General features: G+C 44.3%; 1 protein-coding gene across 2 annotated transcripts in view; it reads right to left on the minus strand.

Annotated features, from left to right (window-relative positions):
- The window catches only part of CD53 (CD53 molecule), a 197,128-nt gene that overhangs the window by 61,744 nt on the left and 109,471 nt on the right, over positions 1-25,913 (minus strand). For both annotated transcript variants that reach the window (XM_086923094.1, XM_086923093.1), the window contains exon 3: positions 8,942-9,130. In XM_086923094.1, coding sequence (XP_086779220.1) covers positions 8,942-9,130 — 189 coding nt within the window. The remainder of the gene's footprint in view (positions 1-8,941; positions 9,131-25,913) is intronic.

A 25,913-nucleotide genomic window follows, 5' to 3' on the forward strand; every position in this document is an offset into this window, starting at 1 on the left:
CAGGCAGTGCTCCTGGGAGGTGCAACGCTGTTATTACACTCACCTGGAGGAGGAGGAGCCAAGGGACTGCTGATATTGAAGTGGTCTCTGGAGCGCTTGAAATTTTGTTTTCTTGTAGGACTGGCACTGATGACGGCCAATGGGGCCAGAAATGTGTCTGCCATGGCGTTTCACAGACTTCAGGAAGCGACTGCGTGTTTGCCAAATAAATCCTTCATTTGAGCCCGGAGCATGTGTCTCGCTGATTTCTAAAGAGGTCAGCATTGGTTTTCTATGTGTAGCCGGGTCTCTGCTGACACCGGCAAGGGGCACGCCCTCTCGTTCAGGAGCTCCGTGTGATCAGCAAAAACTGTGGGGGAGTGTGAGAAGCACAACACGGCACCCCCCCTAGCAGAGGTACTAACCAGCTGGTGTGTGTCTGCGCGAAGGGGAGAGAGGAGGCGGCATTGCGCTGCCTGATAAGGGCTCATTCGAAGGTAATGGCCGGAATAATATGCCCAGGACCCCTGTGGTGGAGTGCAAGAAGCGCCAAGCAATTGGGGGCACGAAAGTGAGTCTGTTGTCCCATACACTGGTATACGGGACCTCGTGGACTGCAGGTTCCATCAGGCAGTGCTCCTGGGAGGTGCAACACTGTTATTACACTCACCTGGAGGAGGAGGAGCCAAGGGACTGCTGATATTGAAGTGGTCTCTGGAGCGCTTGAAATTTTGTTTTCTTGTGGGACTGGCACTGATGACGGCCAATGGGGCCAGAAAAGCGTCTGCCATGGCGTTTCACAGACTTCAGGAAGCGACTGCGTGTTTGCCAAATAAATCCTTCATTTGAGCCCGGAGCATGTGTCTCGCTGATTTCTAAAGAGGTCAGCATTGGTTTTCTATGTGTAGCCGGGTCTCTGCTGATACCGGCAAGGGGCACGCCCTCTCGTTCAGGAGCCCGTGTGATCAGCAAAAACTGTAGTGGAGTGTGAGAAGCACAACACGGCGCCCCCCCTAGCAGAGGTACTAACCAGCTGGTGTGTGTCTGTGCGAAGGGGAGAGAGGAGGCGGCATTGCGCTGCCTGATAAGGGCTCATTCGAAGGTAATGGCCGGAATAATATGCCCAGGACCCCTGTGGTGGAGTGCAAGAAGCGCCAAGCAATTGGGGGCACGAAAGTGAGTCTGTTGTCCCATACACTGGTATACGGGACCTCGTGGACTGCAGGTTCCATCAGGCAGTGCTCCTGGGAGGTGCAACGCTGTTATTACACTCACCTGGAGGAGGAGGAGCCAAGGGACTGCTGATATTGAAGTGGTCTCAGGAGCGCTTGAAATTTTGTTTTCTTGTGGGATTGGCAATGATGACGGCCAACGGGGCCAGAAACGCGTCTGCCATGGCGTTTCACAGACTTCAGGAAGTGACTGCGTGTTTGCCAAATAAATCCTTCATTTGAGCCCGGAGCATGTGTCTCGCTGATTTCTAAAGAGGTCAGCATTGGTTTTCTATGTGTAGCCGGGTCTCTGCTGATACCGGCAAGGGGCACGCCCTCTCGTTCAGGAGCTCCGTGTGATCAGCAAAAACTGTGGTGGAGTGTGAGAAGCACAACACGGCGCCCCCCCTAGCAGAGGTACTAACCAGCTGGTGTGTGTCTGCGCGAAGGGGAGAGAGGAGGCGGCATTGCGCTGCCTGATAAGGGCTCATTCGAAGGTAATGGCCGGAATAATATGCCCAGAACCCCTGTGGTGGAGTGCAAGAAGCGCCAAGCAATTGGGGGCACGAAAGTGAGTCTTTTGTCCCATACACTGGTATACGGGACCTCGTGGACTGCAGGTTCCATCAGGCAGTGCTCCTGGGAGGTGCAACGCTGTTATTACACTCACCTGGAGGAGGAGGAGCCAAGGGACTGCTGATATTGAAGTGGTCTCTGGAGCGCTTGAAATTTTGTTTTCTTGTGGGACTGGCACTGATGACGGCCAATGGGGCCAGAAACGCGTCTGCCATGGCGTTTCACAGACTTCAGGAAGCGACTGCGTGTTTGCCAAATAAATCCTTCATTTGAGCCCGGAGCATGTGTCTCGCTGATTTCTAAAGAGGTCAGCATTGGTTTTCTATGTGTAGCCGGGTCTCTGCTGATACCGGCAAGGGGCACGCCCTCTCGTTCAGGAGCTCCGTGTGATCAGCAAAAACTGTGGTGGAGTGTGAGAAGCACAACACGCGCCCCCCCTAGCAGAGGTACTAACCAGCTGGTGTGTGTCTGCGCGAAGGGGAGAGAGGAGGCGGCATTGCGCTGCCTGATAAGGGCTCATTCGAAGGTAATGGCCGGAATAATATGCCCAGGACCCCTGTGGTGGAGTGCAAGAAGCGCCAAGCAATTGGGGGCACGAAAGTGAGTCAGTTGTCCCATACACTGGTATACGGGACCTCGTGGACTGCAGGTTCCATCAGGCAGTGCTCCTGGGAGGTGCAACGCTGTTATTACACTCACCTGGAGGAGGAGGAGCCAAGGGACTGCTGATATTGAAGTGGTCTCTGGAGCGCTTGAAATTTTGTTTTCTTGTGGGACTGGCACTGATGACGGCCAATGGGGCCAGAAAAGCGTCTGCCATGGCGTTTCACAGACTTCAGGAAGCGACTGCGTGTTTGCCAAATAAATCCTTCATTTGAGCCCGGAGCATGTGTCTCGCTGATTTCTAAAGAGGTCAGCATTGGTTTTCTATGTGTAGCCGGGTCTCTGCTGATACCGGCAAGGGGCACGCCCTCTCGTTCAGGAGCCCGTGTGATCAGCAAAAACTGTAGTGGAGTGTGAGAAGCACAACACGGCGCCCCCCCTAGCAGAGGTACTAACCAGCTGGTGTGTGTCTGTGCGAAGGGGAGAGAGGAGGCGGCATTGCGCTGCCTGATAAGGGCTCATTCGAAGGTAATGGCCGGAATAATATGCCCAGGACCCCTGTGGTGGAGTGCAAGAAGCGCCAAGCAATTGGGGGCACGAAAGTGAGTCTGTTGTCCCATACACTGGTATACGGGACCTCGTGGACTGCAGGTTCCATCAGGCAGTGCTCCTGGGAGGTGCAACGCTGTTATTACACTCACCTGGAGGAGGAGGAGCCAAGGGACTGCTGATATTGAAGTGGTCTCAGGAGCGCTTGAAATTTTGTTTTCTTGTGGGATTGGCAATGATGACGGCCAACGGGGCCAGAAACGCGTCTGCCATGGCGTTTCACAGACTTCAGGAAGTGACTGCGTGTTTGCCAAATAAATCCTTCATTTGAGCCCGGAGCATGTGTCTCGCTGATTTCTAAAGAGGTCAGCATTGGTTTTCTATGTGTAGCCAGGTCTCTGCTGATACCGGCAAGGGGCACGCCCTCTCGTTCAGGAGCTCCGTGTGATCAGCAAAAACTGTGGTGGAGTGTGAGAAGCACAACACGGCGCCCCCCCTAGCAGAGGTACTAACCAGCTGGTGTGTGTCTGCGCGAAGGGGAGAGAGGAGGCGGCATTGCGCTGCCTGATAAGGTCTCATTCGAAGGTAATGGCCGGAATAATATGCCCAGAACCCCTGTGGTGGAGTGCAAGAAGCGCCAAGCAATTGGGGGCACGAAAGTGAGTCTTTTGTCCCATACACTGGTATACGGGACCTCGTGGACTGCAGGTTCCATCAGGCAGTGCTCCTGGGAGGTGCAACGCTGTTATTACACTCACCTGGAGGAGGAGGAGCCAAGGGACTGCTGATATTGAAGTGGTCTCTGGAGCGCTTGAAATTTTGTTTTCTTGTGGGACTGGCACTGATGACGGCCAATGGGGCCAGAAACGCGTCTGCCATGGCGTTTCACAGACTTCAGGAAGCGACTGCGTGTTTGCCAAATAAATCCTTCATTTGAGCCCGGAGCATGTGTCTCGCTGATTTCTAAAGAGGTCAGCATTGGTTTTCTATGTGTAGCCGGGTCTCTGCTGATACCGGCAAGGGGCACGCCCTCTCGTTCATGAGCTCCGTGTGATCAGCAAAAACTGTGGTGGAGTGTGAGAAGCACAACACGCGCCCCCCCTAGCAGAGGTACTAACCAGCTGGTGTGTGTCTGCGCGAAGGGGAGAGAGGAGGCGGCATTGCGCTGCCTGATAAGGGCTCATTCGAAGGTAATGGCCGGAATAATATGCCCAGGACCCCTTTGGTGGAGTGCAAGAAGCGCCAAGAAATTGGGGGCACGAAAGTGAGTCTGTTGTCCCATACACTGGTATACAGGACCTCGTGGACTGCAGGTTCCATCAGGCAGTGCTCCTGGGAGGTGCAACGCTGTTATTACACTCACCTGGAGGAAGAGGAGCCAAGGGACTGCTGATATTGAAGTGGTCTCTGGAGCGCTTGAAATTTTGTTTTCTTGTGGGACTGGCACTGATGACGGCCAATGGGGCCAGAAACGCGTCTGCCATGGCGTTTCACAGACTTCAGGAAGCGACTGCGTGTTTGCCAAATAAATCCTTCATTTGAACCCGGAGCATGTGTCTCGCTGATTTCTAAAGAGGTCAGCATTGGTTTTCTATGTGTAGCCGGGTCTCTGCTGATACCGGCAAGGGGCACGCCCTCTCGTTCAGGAGCTCCGTGTGATCAGCATATATATATATGGCGGCATACGGATGCGTGGCGAAATAATTTTGAATAAATAATGAAGCACGAAAAAATGGGTCCGCGTTTGTCTATCTGAGTCCTGGCTGGTGATTGGATTCCGTGAGATAGAGTACTGGAATATATATATATATATATATATATATATATATATATATATATATATATATATATATATATATATATATATATATATATATATATATATATATATATATATATATACATATATATATATATAATGCAAAAATGCAAACACACTCTAAGGTCGGTGACACGTTTTACATGAGCACTAGATTGCATTACACAAGGTAAGATTAACTTTATTATAAGGACAGGAGACTAGGTGATTCACTCAGAATCAGAGAATATTGAGGTACTTCGATCTTGGTGCCCCAGATCCAAGGTCAACAGCTCTGACCATAATGCCATATCAATATTTCTTAATTTATGAGTGAAAGTTGTACACAAGTGGTACGGTTGTGGTACGGTTGTGTATGATCACCTATAGTGAGCTCAATGTCTGTTGAAATAGCTTTGTGAAGTAAAACATACAGCAGCAACAAATACTGAAAGGTTCACCCAGACACTTGCTTGGGAATGCTCACAATGGTGCACATACAGGGCCAATCATTTTAAATATTACTTACATATAGAGCAGGACTTTTGCAACTCACCAAAAATCAGCTCGCAATCCACCAGTGGGTCCTGACCTATAGTTGGGGAAACACTGACCTACAGTGGGGTTGTACTGTTATAATCCTGATTCCTGATATGTGTGCGAATGTGTGGTTATAACCCCCGTTTTACCTGTGAGCTATGTAGCTGTAGTGTGCAGTGATTTATTGGTGTTTGTTGAGTCTGAGTCATCTCAAATCTGCACGAGTAGATTGGATTGGTGGTACCTGTACACGACTAATGTGTGTTTGGTGTGTTGTCCTTTCTATGTAAAGTGAGGATTGTGGGATCCGACTGTGCTGTGAATGGTTGTTTTTGAAGGAGCTTTCTGTCTTGACTCAGTGGTGAATGCATGGTGTGTGTGCCGCTGGACTGTTTCAGGGCTGGGAAAGTGCAAGGGTCAGATTGAGTTTAGCGGGAACATGGGTCTGACTCTTGAGAAACATTTTAAGGTGATGAGGTGGGTCATGGTGCAGCTGTCACAAAATAGGTTGGATTTTGGGTTTCCATTATTAGAGAGGATTAGAATTTATGGGCCATGTAGCTAGGAGGGGACAAGATCTACTGAAATGATTTAATCTTCTGGACTTTACGATACGGAGCAGGTGCTGCCTATCACCCTGCTCTTTTTTCTCCCTTTCTCCTTTCCCCATCCTGGTCTATGGCATAGAAGTTTGACTGCCGTTTTAAAGCATTGGATAAGTTCTGGTGATTGTAAATATAAAAACATTAGGGTGTTTTCTAAGGTGTACAGTCATTCATATATGCATCAGAAATATTATGAGGAAACTTCTGACGTATGTGAGGTTTACATAATGCAAAAAGCATAAGGACCAATTAGGAACCTATCAACTACACATTATTTAACAAGGCCTGGAGAGCAATACTGAAGGACATGTTCACCAGGACAGTTGCACCAAAGGCTTGAATTTCGACCAGTACAGGCTGTGCATCGCTGACAGAAGGAGGTACCAACCTCTCCTCCCCAAATGCATTATAAGAAGGAATGCCTTTCACAAGAGTATTCATCGAGCAGTTTTTTAGTGTCTCTGCCAAGACACCTACACTCCAAGACATGATCTAAACCGAGACCTGTACGATGTCAAGCAAGATAGTTCAGATTTTGAGAACAGGGTCTCACACTTGGAAGACTCTTGTGAAACAAAAGAAGGGGAAATCAAAGTGTTTAGACAAGAGCGACTCATGGTTAAAGATCTAAACATTAAACTGCAGATCCACATAGAAGCCCTTGAGAACCTCCTGAGGAGAAACAATATAAGAACTTAGGACATTCCACATGACTCAGAAAGAAAAGATATTAAAAGCTATGAGAAGTGTCCGTTTCTATATATACTCTTAAACACCGAAGAAGAAGAAGAACGCATGCATAGAACACATAAAGCCTGTGAAACAGCTCTCGGGGGGGAAGAACCTGAAGATACCTTGGCATGCATACACAATTTCAAATGAAAATATAATGGAGTCAACAAGAAGACCTATAAAGTTTAAGGACCACAAGCTACTGCCAAGACTTGTCCTAGGGCACTCTTCAAAACAGCTGTGCCTTTCGCCCATTGACAGAGTTTCTGAGGTACAAAAATGATGACTCATATTTCAGTGGCACAATCCAGTCCATAAGGTGAGATCATTAAAGTATGCAAAATAGGTTCTAGGATTTTCCGAGACATACCGGGAGCAGGAATTCCCTGTAAAGTGACAGCCAGAAGGCTCTGAGAAACAAAAGGAAAGCTATCCGAAGGAGAAGAGAGCTGAAACCTGATTCTGCAACCATGGAGACAATGACTGTTATCGAAGAGCAGAGAGAAGACGTTGAAGCAGCGGAAAAAACATTACACCCTGCTGAGTGGCTCCCCTAATACTAGTCAGAATGATTGCCTGATTGCCCTACAGTGACATGTGCACTGGGGATCTGGTAAGGACTTTGTTACATCTTCTAGCACTGTAAGGGCTAAAGGCAAAATCCAATTGTTCTGCCCCTCCATCCACTGCATCATTAATTGTGAGTGTTGTAGTAATGTAATAACCACTCTCATATAGCTTACATGTGAGTAACTGATGAGCACTATAAGTATATCATTAGACATGCGTGACCTTGACTTGGCAACTGGAGTTGGGGCCTGACAGTGCTGGGAGTCTTTGTGCTCATCCTGATCCACGGATCATGTGCCAGCATCCTTTGGAGACAATCACAAGTTACAGTAACAAATATCTTTGTAACACAACACTGGTCCTCTTCGAGACCAGCACAGCATTGACGAGGCTGCACCCTGTGACTGCCATCTACCTGCACCCGCATAGCTGCATCTTAAACGGAAAGCTCCTTCTGAAAGGCAGTCACTGGCACTGCTGCCAAGTTCGCCCATTCACCCTGAGCCATCAGCCCACTTACTGAGGCCCTACAGAGAACCTGATCATTTAGCTATTAAAGTTGCCTATTCAGGTTAAATGTTGCTGTGCTTATAACCCTAAGCGTCCCCGCTTGTCTCTCCCCATATCTCCTGGCTGCACAAATAAAGGTTGTAGTCTATTTACTGAAGAAACGCAAAGTATTTCAAGTGCCATATTATGTCTTAAAGTTATTGAACACACTGACTTCATAAAATTAAAAGTCACCTTTTTAAAAAATAAAGGAATAACACTGGACATTACATTTATTGTGAGTGATACAAATGCTGCCTGAACTCGATATTCTAAATCACCAAACCCTCCAATGGTAATCCTTGATGCTCTCCTGGAAGTTCAAGTTGGACCTGAAAAGAAGGTCTTGACAATTCATGGAGCTCGCGGTAGAACCTGATTTCAGCGTTTTTAAGGACAGTGGCAATACGAATCAGAATGATTGCTTAACTACCTACAGTGCACCGAGGTACTGGTAAGACTCAGTTATGACCGCTAGCAGTGTAATGGTTTTTGGTCAAGGTCAAATCGAACTTTTCTGCCCTTCCATCCACGGCATTGTTAATTGCCAATACTGCAGTAGTAACCACTCTTGGACAGTGTATATGTGAGCAAATCATGGGCACAGATAGCGTTTCATTAGTATAGTGTAACAAAATTGGATGACAAAAATGTTCATAACTTGATAATTAGCAAAATACAATTATAACTGTTTCCCGACTCGAGAGCAAGGGACTAAAGAATTGTGAAAGCCTGGAATAGGGTGTCTCGATTGGTAATTAATGCAGCATAATGAGAGGCAAGCGATGTTGGCACACACTCGGCCCACGATCATCCTGTTTTTCACATTTTATCACATCTTGCATGGGCAGTTTCCTACTTGTGCAAAAACATGAGTAAGTGCACTCTAAACTCTGCCCAACTGCGATCAAGCTCTAAAATAGGCACACAATACGTCTGCATCTGTTTTTAGCTCTTAACGGTCCATATACCAATGTAAGTACACATCAGAGGGGTTTCCTCAGCTTTGAAGGCATGGAATGCCACAACACAAGGGCAGCAGAACTTGACTCAGTTGGTGTTACCTTCCATCTGAGTCTAGTACACAGTATTCATGTTTGGGGATGCAGTATCCATCTGAGTCTAGCACACAGTATTCATGTTTGCGGATGCAGTATCCATCTGAGTTTAGCACACAATATTCCTGTTTGCGGATGCAGTATTCATAATAAACAAGCGTGGATACTTACTGACATGAGCAGGCATCTGTTTTCCTTAATGGCGCCCATGCAGCCTAGGAAGGCCACAACCATTATAATGGTGCCGATGATAACCAGGACATTCCCAATGGATATAGAGGGGCTGTTTGGAAGCAAGACTCCATAGATGTTGTGTATTAAAATGTATATCCCAAAACCAAGGATGCAGCACCCAGTGAGCTGTAAGAGAGAAGACACAACCAGTGCAGATTGTTATTTATACTGTTCGATTTAAGTAGACAACACATTTCTATGGAAGGCCGGGTGGCAAAGGAGCAGAGGGGCTCGCTGCAGTGGAATCCCTTGCTTCCCCGACAAGACTGTGCATCTCTGTCACAGAACACGCAGACAGATTTTTGCAGGGGCAAAGCTTGGTCAGTGAAATGGGGGGGGGGGGGTTATGGAAGGTGGGTTAGAGTCTGAGATTTCTCAACAGTCACCATAGCCTATCCAGAGTAAGGCTTGATTTCCTATTATTCAGCGCAAGGATAAGGAGTATGTTGTGATGCAAACCACAGCAAAGATCAACATATGTTTTGTGCTTACAACTTGACGGGAGCCGAGCACAAAATGTTTTTAGCAGTAATCTATACAGAGGGAGCACAACAGTAGGGGGGGCCCTGAGCTCCAGGGGGGCCCCTCAACACCGTACCCTGGCCTGAAAGCTCCTGGTTGAGTCCTGAGGAGGGCCCCTCCATGTACCTTACAAGGGGACCTCCTCAAGTTTCGTTGCGCCACTGGGACACAACTGGGCAATAATAGCACAAGCACAAACACTCCTATAATTTCGTACAAAGTCACATCCACTGAATAAGCATGTTATGGCTTTGCAGGAAAACGTACTGGCGCAAGCAGAATACAGAATGTTTTTGCCATCTCAATCATGTTTAATTTTTACAGACATTTTGTACAACTTACTTTTTTGGGTGTCTGCCTTCGCTTACAATTTATTATGGATGTGTCCCTTAAGTACAAAGTTCGAGAAAAAGCGATGGCTTGCCTTAGTGTCAAAGCTCAATGCTTAGCGTTAGAAATTACCATCTTTTGTTTGTTGTCCCCCCATATTTTTGACTTGGCTGTTTTTGAGGTAACGTGCCTGTGCTCTGTACCCTTTTCAACAAGACGAATTGGCATACCCGTAATTGGCATATTTAACTTAAATATCATTCCCTATTATATGGTGCAAGAGTGTCCCAGGTCCTGTAAGTTAAGTCTAACCAGTGAGCTCCAGCAGCACTCATGGTGCCACCCATTGCAGTGACAATGGACACATGACTGCAGGGCCTGCCCCTGTGCATGTTTAAACTGCAAACTCAACCTGTCAGAATAAACCCCTTTCAAAAGACCTACAACCTCCTTTCAAATATTATTGTCATCCCAAGCAGTCTTTACTGCCCATAAACGTATGAATGGATGGGGAATTTATAAAGTGCATGATTACTCAGAGAGTGTCCCGGTGCTCAGAGCAAACAAAACAAAATGAAATGCATCCAGGCACAGGTGCCTTAAGACCTAGAGGAGAAGAGACATGTTTTCGATTGCCTTCTAAAGGCGGCCTCAGGAGGAATCGTATGCAGATTGCAACGGAGCGTGTTCCATGCTTTAGCAGCTACAAATGAAAAAGCTGTGCTACCTTTCCTCAAGCACATAATGTGCGGGACAATCAGCACACCGCAGAAGCTGAGCGAAGCATTCTAGAAGTGCATAGGGCACAAACCTCCTTGCAAAGTAACCTAGGCAGGCTAGAATGAATGTCCTGAAATTCAAAACAAGTTATTTGAATAAAATCTGCTTCCTGACTGGCAACCAATGTAAGGATTTCAGTATGGAGGGATAGAGGAACGCCTAGGCAGGCACCTAAGGAGCCTAGGAGAGGCGTTTTGGACCACTTGAAGGTGACTTAGCATGGCTTCTAACTCTCTCAGATCAAGAGCATTAGAGTAATCCAGGCGCAGGCAATCAAAGCATGGATCACAGTCCTTTTGTAGTGAAAACAAATGTCCTCAGTGTACGAAGCGTTGCAAAGCACTGGCTCACTGCGGTGGACATTTGTGGTCGCATGGACAAAATATTGTTGAACTTCACCTCCACATTTTTTGCCACCAATGAAGGAGAAGGGGCCGGCAGGGCAAAGGGCCAGATGTCTTCTCACCAATTCAAAGCATGTGAACTAAACAGCAGAATTTCTGTTTGATTGGTGTTGCATTGAAGTTGACTGCCCTGCATCCATTCAAAGACTGCAAGGATGCAGTCCTTCTAGGTAGATTCAATCGAGGCTGAGGGTCCCTCACAGGCAAAAAGCAATTGGGTATCATCAGCGTACGAGATCATTTTACAGTCAAAGGAATCCACTACAAAGGCCAAAGGTGACATGAAAACATCGAAGAAAGGGTGGAACACAGGGAGGAGCCTTGGGGGACACCTGGTTAACTGCTCTTACCTCAGAGGGGAAAGGTGCTATCCAGACCGACTTACCTCTGGACTTAAACCTATCCCATGCATTGTTGCCAACACCCAATTTAACCAAATGATGTAAAAGAATGGTGTGGGGGACAGTATCAAATGAGGCCAATAGATCGAGGAGAATAAGTACTGCTTTTTTCCCTAATGTAACTGCCACTTGATGTGCTCAGAAATCTCCAGTACTGCCTTTTCCGAATGGAAGCCCAACTGGTTTGGATGCTGCAGCTTGCCTTGCTCCAGTTGTCAGAAAGCTGATCATTGTCCAGTTTTTCTAGCATTTTAGCGATAGCTGCCAACAGAGACATAGGTATGTAATTACTAAAAATGATAAGATTGAGAGAGGGTTTTTTGAGGAGTGGGATCACTTTGGCAGCAGGCATGACCCAAGAGGAGAGAGCGAGGTTAAGAATTCAGTTTATCGCCGGGTTGATGACATTACCGCCGCTGCCAACAATGCAGGTGGGCAGGTATCCGTAGGGGAACCCAATTTACACTTTAGGATGGCCTCAGTCTATTGCCAGTGGCGTAACACAGGCCCCCACAGCCCCCATGCTGCATGGGGCCCCTCAGCATAGTACTCTGGCCTAAGACCTCTAGATAAAATCTGGAGCGGTGGCTGCTCCATGTACCTTGCAGGGGGGCCCCCTCAACTTTCGTTACACCACTGACTATTGCTTAAGGGCGATAGGCCTAAACTGGTCGAACTTGCTACCTATAACACCAGTCTAGCAGGAGAAAGGCACTTCTGTAAAGCAGGAAGAGTCTTTTGGATATTGGCAATCTTAGTTTCATTAGACAAATGGTCACGATTACACCTCACACTCATTGGTAGGGTGAATGTAATCTAGACGAATGTTTTAGATAAGGTGTTGTATTTATTTAGAGCAGTTCCTTTAGAATTTACTACATTCCAGCTCCAACAATTACAGTCTATCTGTTCTAAATTTATCTGGGCCCCAGGGAAACCAAGAAGGGCCATGCGATTCTTAACTTTACCGATTGATCGGGAGGGGATTAGCTATGCCTGATTTTGTTCTTTATTTTTACACATGTTTTTTGCTTAGGATGCGGATAATGTTGACCGGAGAAGATATACTTAATGAGGCAGAGGCTCCTTCAATTTATCAAATGCTGTTAGGATCAGAGGCGAGACAATCTTTATTTAAAGAAGTAGATGGAAGTTACTTTAAACAGACTAGGTTTAAGGTTCTAATATCAGTATTTAATGTGTGGAAAAAGGTAAAAAAATTATGTCAAGTGGGGAAAGTATCTTGGTATACCCCAACTAATGCTACTAAACTCTTACCTCCTATTTTTTGGGATGTGGTGGCTGTAAGGTGGCGTGTACAAGGGATTGTGCAATTGGGGGATTTTATAGGAACAGATGGTGTATTAATGTCTTATTTTGATTTGTCCCGATTGTTTAATTTGTCAAAACAACAATTCTTTAAATATTTGCAAATTCGCGATTTTATGATGCGACAAAGGATCGTATTTACTTCTAACTTAGCTATAAACGCCACACAACAACAGGCAAAAATTGGGGAGGTGTACCAACTATTGCTGGCATATAGAAAAGATGATTTACAGAAAAAAGCTGATAAATGGTCTGAAGTTCTGGGGGTTGAGAATGTATCATTACATTATGTTATCACATTATCAAAGGAATCGCTACTATCTGCCAATCTGCGTGTGCAATGCTATAAAGCTTTTTTTAATTTATATTATACCCCGGCATATATGGCAAAGTGGAAAACTGGACATGATGGTAAATGATTCCCATGTAGTGCTGATGATGCGGATATGCTACATATTTTCTTCGGCTGTGGGCATTTGAGAATTTTCATAGTTAATCTTGAAAAATTCCTAAGTAACATTATTGGTAAACCGATTGTTATAACTTCTGCAATTATGTTGTTGGGGTCGGATGCACAATTTAGGAGGGGTGGCCCTTGCTTTAAACATCGATATTTAATATTTATTGCTATGACCGGAGCAAGGTTATGTATTGCGGCTGGTTGGTTACAATCGGAACCTCCTTCTTTTTTTCAATGGAGGAATAGAATGTATAGTTTATTTAATCTTGAGTTTAGCCTATATGCGGTTAAAGGGGTGAAGAAACGCAAGATTGGCATGGATATATGGGGGCCTTTTGCTGATTATATGGATGCACATGTTTGAATTAAGAATTTATTGGATATATGTATTTCTGTTCTGATTATACTGTGGAACAAAAAAATAAAAAATAAAATAAAAAAGAGATGAACATTTTAACAAAACTGTAACAGCAATCAGTTTTGGTGAGGAATAAACACATTTAAAAAAAAAGGCAATCTTAGTTACATAGAACACTGCCAGCCCATTACACAAATCCTGGGAGGGTATAGAAGCCCTTTTGCCAGGTTTGAAACAAAGGAATCATTTATAAATTTAAAAAATGGCACAAGAGCAGAGTTGATTTTATCCTCGAGATAGGAAGTTTGGGCCTGTTTAATAGAGGCATGATACTCTCTACGAGCAGTTTTATAGGTCAATTTGCTCTCTGGGGAATAATCCCTGCACCAAATTCTCTCAAATTGTTTGCAGGCTTTCCTTTCAGCAACCATAGAAGAGGAGAACCAGGAAGCAGACTGCCTACCTTTTCTCTCCCTCACAACTTGAGAAGTGACTAATGAGTCCACTGCACCAGCAAAGCAGGAATTGACTGTCTCTACACCCTGGTCAACATCATTAGTTAGGAGGGTGTAGGCGTTGGCTGGAAGTTCCACCCAGTCAGCAACCTTTGCCTTCTTCCAGGTCCAGAAGACAGTGGGGTCAGTGCGACCAGCATGCTTATTTAACTTCTCTCTTTTCCACCTAAAAGTAATCAAGAAATGATCTGACCAGGGAATATGCTGAAGTGGGCAGGTGGGCTGATCGTCAAAGGGCAGTTGGAAAATACCAAGTTAATAGTGTGTCCTCTAGAGTGAGTTGGTAAGGTTACCAGCTGAGGCAGATTGAGCAACAACATGGTCTCAATTAAAGTAGCTGCTGGCTGATAAGACAGATCATCAATGTGAGGGTTAAGGTAGCCCAGCAAAGTAAAATTTTACCACTGCAGTGGGGGCAGAGTCACTTCCAGAGATTTAATGAAATTCCTGGCATAGCCTGGGGGGTGATAGATCAGCACACCTGAAAAGGAAGAGTGTGCTGACAGTGAGAGATGAAACTCTCTAACAAAAGAGAGGGACCCAAAAGACCAAAGGGGTAGGGTACCAAGAGACAGAACTGTCAATAAAGTTTTCCCCTTTGGGTGAACTTAAGAATAAACCACAGTTTTACACCAAACATACGAAAAATACACCCACTTTAACACAATAGGGAGCAGTAAATGATAAACATGGATCAGTCCTATAAAGACATTGTACATTTTATTCAGGTAAATTAAAAACAGTTTTAAAACAGCAGCACATAGTGACAATTCATAATTTCATTACATAAAAAATGGGACAGTACATAAGGAAAATAATTCCAATTAAAAAGGGGAGAAGAAAAACACCAGTTTCAATGACTTGATGAGATTACTCCAAGTTGTATATTCAATTCCACAATTATAGGAGTTCCTTATCTCTATTACTTAGTGCTTCTCTACCATAAAGAGCTCTTTATGGTGGAGAAGCACTAAGTAATAGAGATAAGGAACTCCTATAATTGTGGAATTGAATATACAACTTGGAGTAATCTCATCAAGTCATTGAAACTGGTGTTTTTCTTCTCCCCTTTTTAATTGGAATAATTTTCCTTATGTACTGTCCCATTTTTTATGTAATGAAATTATGAATTGTCACTATGTGCTTCTGTTTTAAAACTGTTTTTAATTTACCTGAATAAAATGTACAAGGTCTTTATATGACTGATCCATGTTTATCATTTACTGCTCCCTATTGTGTTAAAGTGGGTGTATTTTTCGTATGTTTGGAGTAAAACTGTGGTTTATTCTTAAGTTCTCCCAAAGGGGAAAACTTTATTGACAGTGAGAGATGAAAGTCAAGGCTCTCAGCATCCTGGAGTTCAGGAAGCTCAAATGTGGAACAAGTCATTGGATGCTTGAAAGCTATCATTACTCCCCCACCTTTTTTGTAATGGACCAGAAAATATCCATCTGGGAAAGCCATGGTAAAGTCTGGAGCAGAGGAAACATTTAGCCAGGTTTCTGTTATAAAAAGTACATCTAATTTGCAACTACTTAAACAGAAATGTGGGGAGCATGCTTATAAAGGGAGCGAACATTGATCAATAGAGTAAGCATTCATTAAATCCTGAATGTTAATGTCAACCTCTGCAGAAGGAACAGGAGCAGTGGTCTCCCTGGAAAACCCAATGTGGCTAACTGGGCAGGAAGACAGGTCAGAGCACCCCTCAGCATTCATTTTTAAGGGGAAGGTAGAAGGCAGCATAGGCGCCCTAAGCTCCCATATAGAATCCTGAGTGCATACGGGGCTGTCTGAGACACCACAGCTGGACATGGAAAGACACAGAGATGTTTGCATTTGGGGCACTTTCGGTGTGCCAGCAGAGCGCCCGCTGTTTGCATCTGTGCCGCGATGCTGCCTAAATTTGAAGGCAGCATATGCCTAATGCTGGACGACTGGAGCACAGCCTGACCAAAGATAATGCCTCTAGTCAGCCCCAGTGAGTAAAAATGGCCGCAAATAGAAATCCCACCAAGCGGAGCCCCTGGTACCGTAACAGAAGAGCATCCCCCGATCCCCCAGCATAAAACTTGGCACAATATTTTGGCAGATTCAACAAAATAAAATGGAAAACAATTTTGGCTTAAAAATGCCCACACATGTTAAATTATTAATAGAAAAGATGCCAGAGAAACATACCATTACCAACCACAAAGAAGGGTGCATGGCATTTAACAGAAGGGCATGTAAAAGTTTATTGATAAACATGTCTTTACAGTGAAAAGTCCTAACAGCTATTTTCACTGTAGCAGAGTTGGCTGTTTTATACGAAAGCAATGCTAGTCAAAATCAAAAGTTAATACCACTATCTCCACCTATTAAGCAGCCACAAAACTAATTCTTGGACTTTTTCTAGAATATTTAATAAAAGCTCAGATTTGTAATACATATTTTAGAACAGGCACTTTTAGAAAGTTACCTGTTACCTGCCTGAAGACTCTATTAGCCCACTTGCATGAGTTTCAACTGTAATCTGCCAGCTGACTAGCCTGTTTGATAAAATGCAAACTTGCTCTCAGAACTAAGACAAAGGCCTTGGGTGTGGGGAGGTTTTATGTATCTCTGGCAGGCTGATGATCTGGGCTGTGCTCAGGAACACAATTAACCCCAGAGAAGCATGCCTTGCCAGAAGGTAGATGTAGCTAACACCTGGGCCTGCCCCTTTTTTTGCCCACCTAGCCAGCCAGGCACCATGCCCAGTAGGAGAGGAGTTGTTCCCAGATCTATTTTATAGTGACCACAGGGGAGAGGTTACTCATTTCCCTAACCACAACTCTGGGATGGACACAAGAGCTTTGCACATGGGTAGAAAGGTTCTGCCACATTGGTTTTTGGCAGAGAGGGGCTCCAAGGTATAGTTTGCAGTAGGGCACACAGGGAGGGCTGCTTAAGGGGGTAGGATTACCCCTGGGAATTTTCACATCATTGGTTAAAGTGGACCAAGAGTCACCCACATCCACAAGGTGGTGCAAGGCAAAAATGTGGCACCCACAGCTGAGTAAGATTCAGAAGAGGACTGCCCTGCTGTCTGAAGACTTGAGAAGATTGGACCTGCTTTCCTAAAACCCAGGACTCCAGAAGTGACTCCCATGGTCTTTAGATCGACCGCCTGTTTGGCCTACAGGGAAACAACAAGTTTCAAGAGGTCTATTTCCTGTATTCCCAGCTGACCAGTTACAACTGGACCTGGCCTGTATCCTTTTGTTAGCATCTGCTGGAGTGACACTTGACCACCCTTGGTTGGTGTCAAAGTGTACGCCTCCAAACAAATCCTTTAATCAGGGCTGTAGAAAGTTTTTGACAACATTTTGCTCCAAGAACAGGCAGGGAACCAACCTGCCAAGCTGATCTGTCAAAGGTTGCACCTGCTCTGCACTTTTCTGCAGCAGCAAATCCAATTCAGCAATATTTTGCAGAGAAGGTATTCAGCCTTGTGGAAGACTCTACAGCAACATCCTGCAGCAGCTTCATGAAAGTGGCTAAACCTAAAGGTAGAAATCTTCACCGGGCGAAGCCGCCAAAAGTATACGCCCAGCAAAGGTTCTTCTCTGGGTGAGAAATACAAATCCACCACCCCGCCCCCACCAGGAGCATTCCCGTCAAAAGCTAACGGCTTCACCAAGACCTTGTCAAGCAGCTATCCAACAAAGTGGAGTTCTCTTTGGCCACAGCCTGCAGCCCTACCCGGCTGAGGATTTTTGACATAAATTCCAAGGACTAAGTCCAAAGGTAAAACTTCTGACTGGGTCGAATCTGGTTTCTGCATCCAGCCCGCCCTCCATCATGGTTGGCCTTAACTTGCAAAAAAGTTCCGTCCAAGTGCAACCAGATGACCTTTTGTTGCTATTTTGTACCTTACATCTTTTTAAATTCATATCTTTGGTTGCCCTTAGTGCATTTTTTGCCTTTTTGGTGTCATTTTATTTATTAAAATGTGCTCTTTTTAAAAACAAAAATTGGATTATGATTTTTCTGCTCTGTGCCACTGCTACTGGGGGTTGACCTCAGGTTAATTTAGGGACTTTAAGGCTACATCCTGACAAGGGCTGTGGTTGTTCTCTGAGGAGGGTACTCACCCTCCTGATACACACATTTCTTACACTTAATTTCACACAAAACATGTTTTAATGCAGATCATGACTCTTTGTAAATATGGTGTTGCACTATTTTCCCAATTGCACAATGGAGTGCAGAAGATATCACCTCAGAGAAATCCAGGTCCAGGAATTTTTTTTAATCTGATCCCTCAAGTAATGATGAAGTGAGCATGAGATCAGACTACTTAAGAGGTGAGGAGGGCAGAAGGTTGGGGCGATTTAGGGTAGAAAAGTGATGTTTTGAAGAATAAACAACAGTCTTGAGGTATTTCAATCTATCTAAGCATTCGGGTATCTGTGCATCGTACAAAATCTGCTAATTCCCCACCAATTGCAAAGCAGAACGATCATACATGGCATCTGTGCCTCCACAACTGTCCGTGACATCTGGCCACAAAACGCTCAACAAATAAAAATTGTTTGCTGGTATTCTCCACACAACTTGTACATGGCCTGGAGAGAAGATAGTGCTCTTGCCTGCCACCTCAAAAGTAGTGGTAGCTCCCCCAATGTGTCCTTTGCCAAGGAATCCCCCAGAATGATCATGGCTGGAGCACCCCAGGGAATTTCCATTGATTCCCTGAGCTCCAAGGTGTGGGAGAAATGGCTATCGTAACTCCAGAAATCCACAGCATCATAAGAATTTTTAGGATTACCATTCCTGGGGGGTGAAAGGACTCGCTGACAAAAGCAGAACACTGGTAATACAGTGGGTGCAATCTGTACTCACAAAGCAATCCACTGGATTCACATTTTAACTAGGGGGATGGATGTGCTTGTTTACCCCAGAGAGGATCATCTTAAGAATTACAAAGGTTCCTCGGAACCAGTAAATGGACGAATCCCAGGAATATATCACGGCACAAAGGGGCCAGAGATCCTTGCAAGGTATTTTTTCTGCCAAGTGATAATTCAGGGCAGCTAAGTAGAAAGAACTTCTTACACTGTCATGCTGAGGTTTACCACTTTTGCTGTACTTCCAGCACAAAAGTAGAGTGTGTGCGCTCGTGTGTGGGTGCAAGTGTTTGTGTGTGTGTTTGTGTGTGGGTGTGCTTGCATGTGTTTGTGTGTGTACATGTTTTCTGTCAGAAGGAGCATCTCACACCTCAGGTGAGCCACATACAACTGTAAAGAGTAAATGTGGTGTGGGTGAAATGTGCATGTGGTCTAGTTAAAGCAGATCTACAGAAATATAATATACCTTATTCTTAAAGTTATTTGTGCACTTAACTCAAAAGGACACTCTGAAAAGACTGAATTTTGAGTGAAAATTTTCTTTTTAAAAGTCACAGCAGTTAGTTTTGCACAAGTATATGGTTTTATTTACTGGAATATTTTTGTGTTAGGAAATCTACTAAAGGTTTTGTTGGGGGGAGCAGGGAATGCATGTTATAGGGTGCAAATCACCCCTAAGTTAGCAAACACCCACGATTTGACATGTTTGTTAGAGTTCACAAACTCCTCTCCAACTCACTTCCCACCCTGAAAAGTTTGGAGATGTACTCCTTTTTAAGACAGGAGTAAATGCATCCCCTGGTTGTGACGGGTAAGGGAACACCCCAAAACTGGAGGGGGTATAGGTAAAGTGTTTTCTCCATGGGGGAAATATTTCTATGTGGAGTAAAAAGTTATTAAGTAAATTTGCACTTCTTCTGAATCTTTTTTTTACAAATAAAAGCATGAGCACATATACCTGTAGGTGCAACATTAGAATGTGTACTACTGGAAACCTGTGACAAGGGCATGTTTTCAAGTGTAACCCAAAAAACGTTTATGAATTCCGAAAAATAATTACATCTACATACATGCGGGGTTGTAAATCTCAAAGGGCGGATTTATTTAATTTTTGTGAATTAAGCCCAGCATGAGGGGCAGGTAGTGAATAGCTTCAAAAAAGGCTCACAGGTGTTAATGTTTATTCATTGTTTCCTTTGTTTTCCCCTTTCCTGTTATGTGTGTGTGGTTAGGGAGATGGAGGCGAGATTGGCCTACTTGCTTCAAACAAATAGATGGACATGCTATTGTGTTTCCAGTGTTGATAATATTGGTAGAGCTTGGTGCGACAATATTTGTTGGCGCCCCACACCTTTCATGACCTCCTTCTACATTCTCACTGTCACCCTCCAATGTTGCCCCTCAACTCTCTTTAGCCCATCTCTCACATGTAGGTATTTTAGGATATGATATAAAAAACACTTCTAAAGTGCATTTTTACCCGGAGGCATCTTGATGCTGAGACAAACTATCCTAATAAAGTAGGCCAATCTCTTCTTTGTGGAAAAAAGAGGCAGGTTTGCATCGCTTTCCGACATCGAGAATGATTTTCCATGGCTTTCATCTTGCTGGGTAAACATTTCAGCCGTAAGGAAGTAGACTGCTCGACCCCCCATCTGCTCCGTCTAATTCTGGGAACCACCACATCCTTCCTATTGAGCTATATGAGAGACCTACTCAACACTTACCAAAATGTCCTTGATGGAACCTGGCCTGCAACGTAACGTTATGTGAATTATTCACATGACCTTAAACATAGACTGTTTCCAGATTGGCAATCAATGTAGATCTTTTATAACCTCAGAAATTGAGTTTTGATATCCTCAGAACCAAGTGGGCCACTGCATTTTACATCATCTGCAGCCCTGCATACAATGTCTAATTAATTCCCAAATAAAGGACATTACAATAATCAAGACGTGATGCTATAAGCACGTGAAAAACAGTTCTCTGTGGTGATACTAGGATGTAGGATTTTTGTTTACTTAATACATGTAAAATATAAAATAACTTTGCTGATACCTGCTTAATATGAGTGTTGGACTTGGCTCATTCTGCAGGGTCATCCTTAGACTTTTTGCCTTCACCATCTAGTTTTCTGAGCTTGTTTTTGTTGGCATACTTTACTACTGCTAACAATTGCTAAGGTGCTTGAACTATATCCTTTAACCATGTTGAAATTGGCTTACACCCAATTGGCACATTTAATTTACTTGTAAATCCCTAATAAAGAGGTACTATCTATATGCAGGGTCTGTAAATTAAACGCTACAGGCGGACCTGCAGCACTTATTGTGCCACCCATTTAAGTAGCCTTATTAAACATGTCTCAAGCCTTCCATTGGAGCCAGTAGCAGCCAGCATCATAAAAATATGGTGGGGCACAATGCCCCAAAAACTCCCATATCTGTGTTGCTGGCCACTGGCTCTGTTCGCCGTCTCTCGTTACGGCACTCTCCTTGGACTTCGGCAGAAAGGTAGGGTCTTCGTCCCTTGTGCCTTGCGAATCCAACCAATACTGGAGCTGCACTACAGCTCCAGGATTGGTTGGAGTACGCTAACCCAGAGGTCATTTTGTGGCTCGGGGCCTGCGACTACAATCCCTCAACTGGCTTTTCAGCCCTGGAATTGCAGGCTTTGTAGTGCTCATGACAGATTGGTCGGCTGTAGACAGCCTCTCAATCTTCCATGCACACTGGCAGGGGGCAAACATAAGTGCAATTGCACTAATCAGCCCCGCCCCCTGCCCTTGCGCTGAAGCAGCGCGAGGTTGCCACACATAATAAAATAGCATTTATTACCATTTTATGAATGTGTGTGCCTGCTGCGCTGGCAGCAGGCGGAGCAACGCTCCTCTGCAATAATGGAGGAGCCACCACTGATTGCAGCCTTTATGAGGTCTTTTAATATGCGATTTTGACCTGGCAAAATAATGCCAGACCTAAACCTTCCTTTTTAATACATATAAGTTACCCACAGAATAGGCCCTACACAGCCCAGAGAGCAGGTCACAGTGCATTTAAAAAGTTGGTCATTTGCTTTTATGTTTAACATGTCCTGGTAGTGAAAAACTCTTACATTTGTTTTTCACTACTGCAAGCTCTGCCTCTCCCGTAGGACAACATTGAGTTAACGTTTGACATTTAATAAATGCTAACTCTTGATTGGGAACAGGTAAACCCTTCATGTTTGGTGTATGAGAAATTATAATTAAAAATCATCCTTAATTGTAAAGTTGGATATTAAGTTACAATTTTGAAAATGCCACTTTAAAATGTTAGAAAATTGCCAACAAGGGGATTTATTTGAAAATATCTAAGTAACAGGCGGTTGATCGATCTGAATTGTCAAAACTTAGGACCAACTTAATTCAATTAAAACCTGTTGTTAATCTAATTTGTCACTTTCAATTTTGACACAGTGGTAAGTACTCACAGAAGAAAACCCACACGGGAATAGATTTTATAGAGATATCACTTTATGTAAACTTTTTATCATCAAGGGTACAATTTTTTAAAAAACAATGGAAATAAATCAACAATATACATCTTCATCTGTGATGGGCAGCAACCATCTCCATCTGTGATGAAGTGGACATTGTCTATAATATACAGGGCAGTGGTCTCCATGGTGCTGAGTGATCTGAAGCCAGACCGGTAATCGTCCAGGAGATGGTGACCATTCATGGGACCTCAGAGTTGAAAATAAAGTGCTTTTTCAATTACCTTGCTCATGAATAGTAGATGAGTTATAGACTGGTAGTTAGTGAGGTCATCACTGTCTAGTGTAGGTTTCTTTAGGAGTGGGAGGATCTGACCTGTCTTGGGTCTTTCTGGGAATATGCCTTGAGAGAGGGAGTCATTTACAATGGTAAGTAGGTGTAAGAGAGAGTCCTCAATAGAGCTATGAGGAATGAGGATGCTTTGATATCATCCTCATAGGAAGTGTCTTTTAGGGAGCTGAATATGTCAACAAGATATGGGAGGGATAGGTCTTTGAAGGAAGGTGTGATTCTTTGGGAAGGGGTGGGAGGAGGAGATGAAGCAGGCTTTGTATGGTCGATATGCTGTTGGATCTTCTGTATTTTTTTACTGAAGAAGAGGTTGATGACATTGTATTTTTCTGTGGAGTGGGCAATAGGGGGTTTTAGCAGGGACTTGATGCAGTACTTGTCTTGAACATCATTCTGCTTCTGTTCGTGGCTTGCTTTGGTTGATGTGTGAGCTGTCTGTTTGTTGCACGGATGAACTTAAATATCAAAAGGTTCTTGAGAGTGCTGTTATTTTCCATTTTCTTTCTTGTCTGTGGATAGATCAGTTATTGTCAGGAAGTTTTTTAGAGTGCCAGGGTGCTGAATGATTTGGATTGCACTTGCTTGTTGTAATAGGAGTGTACATGTTCACATAGCTTTCCAAAAAATGTGTGACATTTTATTAGAAGGGTGTTGGCATAGAACGTGGAGTTGGAAGGGTAAGAGATGAGTTCAAACATTAGGTTGTCTATGGAGGATTTTGAAGGACCTGAAGGTTATGTCTTCCCTTTATGTTGACCTTGATTTGTTGGTAGGACACTGAGCAGGGAGATAGGGATAGCAAAGTGGTTTACCCAGGTCAGGGTCATAGTTGGTTTGCATTAGATTGTGGGTGATGTTGAGATGACAAGGTCGAGGATAAGGCCTTTTGAATGTGTTGGTTCTGTGACATGCTGTACCACTTTGAGTGTATCTCTGAAGTTGAAGAGGGAATCTCTTATTGTGTTCATTTTTACTCTGTGTTGTCTGAGACATTGAAGTCACCCAAGAGCGTGGTGTGAGCATGTTCGATGGATGAGGTGGTGAGGAGATCTGAGAATTCATCAAGGAAGTCTTTATTCTGTCCATGAGGCCTGTAGAGGAAAATGGCAGTCTATGTTGCACAGAATAGGAGATGACAGCAGCTCCATGAACTGAGTGTTGCTTGCCTAAGGTGCAGAACCAGGAGGACCTATGGATGGCAGCAAGGTCTCCTCCCTTCTTATGTGGGTGGTTCATACAATGGATGTTGTGGCCTGTGGGAATAAGGATGCCTATGATTTCCTAGGATGTGAGCATGAACAACATTTCTGCGATGAAAAAGGCACAAGGCTTGTGATAGGTGATGAGATTTTCAATGGCTGTGGTGGTGAGTACTGAAGAATGAAAGTTTATGAGCATTTGTTGGAATGTGTGTTCTGTAGTTTGAGGGTGTGTGAAAATTAGTGGGGTGTGTATGAGATTCAGTCTATGTGCTGTGCCAGTGCTTAGTGGTTGTCTGGGCCGTCTACTTTGGGTGTAACAATTAGATCTGGCAATCTGGGCTGCTGGGTGAAGCACATGATTACCATATAGGTTTCAGTGGAATAGATTTCCTGGCCCAAAGTTCTTCCTTGACCTAAAAGGCACACTACATCACAGTGCATTAACCAACTTCAACCCACCTTCATTTCCTCTTCCTCCATTTTTTTTATCAGCATGGACAGTGCTCTGCTGCCTTTAACCCCTTCCGTGCTCCACTCCCTCCCCAGTGCGCCGTCGGCCAACGGCCGATAAAGCCCCGCCCACCTTTTAGAATACCCGCACCACGGCAGAAAAACCGCTGCAGTTAAGGCATTAAGCTGGGTTTGCACAATAGAAATGCTATTCACATACATTCGTAAAACAGACCCTGTCTGTGTCTGCCCTTTGATAATGCAATCTCTTCATTGACATTATTTTGCACCCTACAGCTCCCCTACAACTTGAAAGAAGCCCTGTGGAGATCTAGTGCTGAAGCTGTTTAGGTCGAGCATTCGAGACCTCTTGTATATACTTTAGTATATACTTATATGTGTATGTACTTTGTGGGCTCTGTAGATCAGCCCTAGAACTTGTCTGCTTCGACTGCCTCTATTTAACTGTCTTGATAGAAAACGATTAGTAGAGGTCAGTAAAATACCAGAATTGCTTTCTGCTGAGGGACTTTCTTTTTTATATTTTTCTGACAATTGCCTATATTTAACTTTCTTGTTAGAAAACAACCAGCAGAGGTCAGTAAAATACCAGAATCACTTTAGCATTCTATGGATTCCATTCCATAGGAATAGTCTGCCACGAGCACCTGTAGACAATAATATTTTTATCAAATCTTGTATTTTCAGTGATATGACCACCGAAGGCTCTGATTTTATATTAAAAACAGAGCTTTGGACTCTACCATTTCCTGCTGAAAGGCAATATTTCTCTCCATGTGTTCCCATACCTGGCGTGTCACACAGTTTGGTGCTTAATTTCCCTCCACATTAAAGAACAGTAGATGTTTCAGCACCCAGGCTAATGTGCCTCATAGCTAAGTACATATAAGGTACCATAGGCAAGACCGATTGAATTGCAAATGTTTTTTTTCTCTGGTGACTGCCCACTTACCCTACTGTATAGTGGTTCTGAAGCCACTTCTTGGCAGCTATGTCAGCCGGCTGGTGAGCTGACAGTTATGAGCTGTGGTTTTGAGGTGCCTGTGATCAAGAGCACATTCATCTTCTTGTGGTTCCTCTCGGCCCTAACACTCTTCTTTGATGCTTCTGTGTCCCTGCAGCTACTAGCTGGAAGAACTACAATTGGCTGTGTCGAGGTGGAATTCTGGTTCTGTTCAGATGCTGTAACACAAATCACAGAACACTCCCTTCCAATATTCTCTAAATCCATGTATGCCCCATTGTAAGACATGGAGGAAAGTATACTCAAAAACGAAACGGCTTTTGGCAACTGCAGGCGACCCAGTGGTTCTAGAACCAGTAATCCTGCCCTTGGGAACACCAGAAAATTTCTTTTAGCCAAAAAGCTGCACCCTGATAACTATCCAAGACAAATGAGGGATTTTGTAAGCTAGGGTCAAAACATTGACA

This window comes from Lissotriton vulgaris, chromosome 5, assembly GCF_964263255.1.
Source record: "Lissotriton vulgaris chromosome 5, aLisVul1.2, whole genome shotgun sequence".
Lineage (NCBI taxonomy): Eukaryota > Metazoa > Chordata > Amphibia > Caudata > Salamandridae > Lissotriton > Lissotriton vulgaris.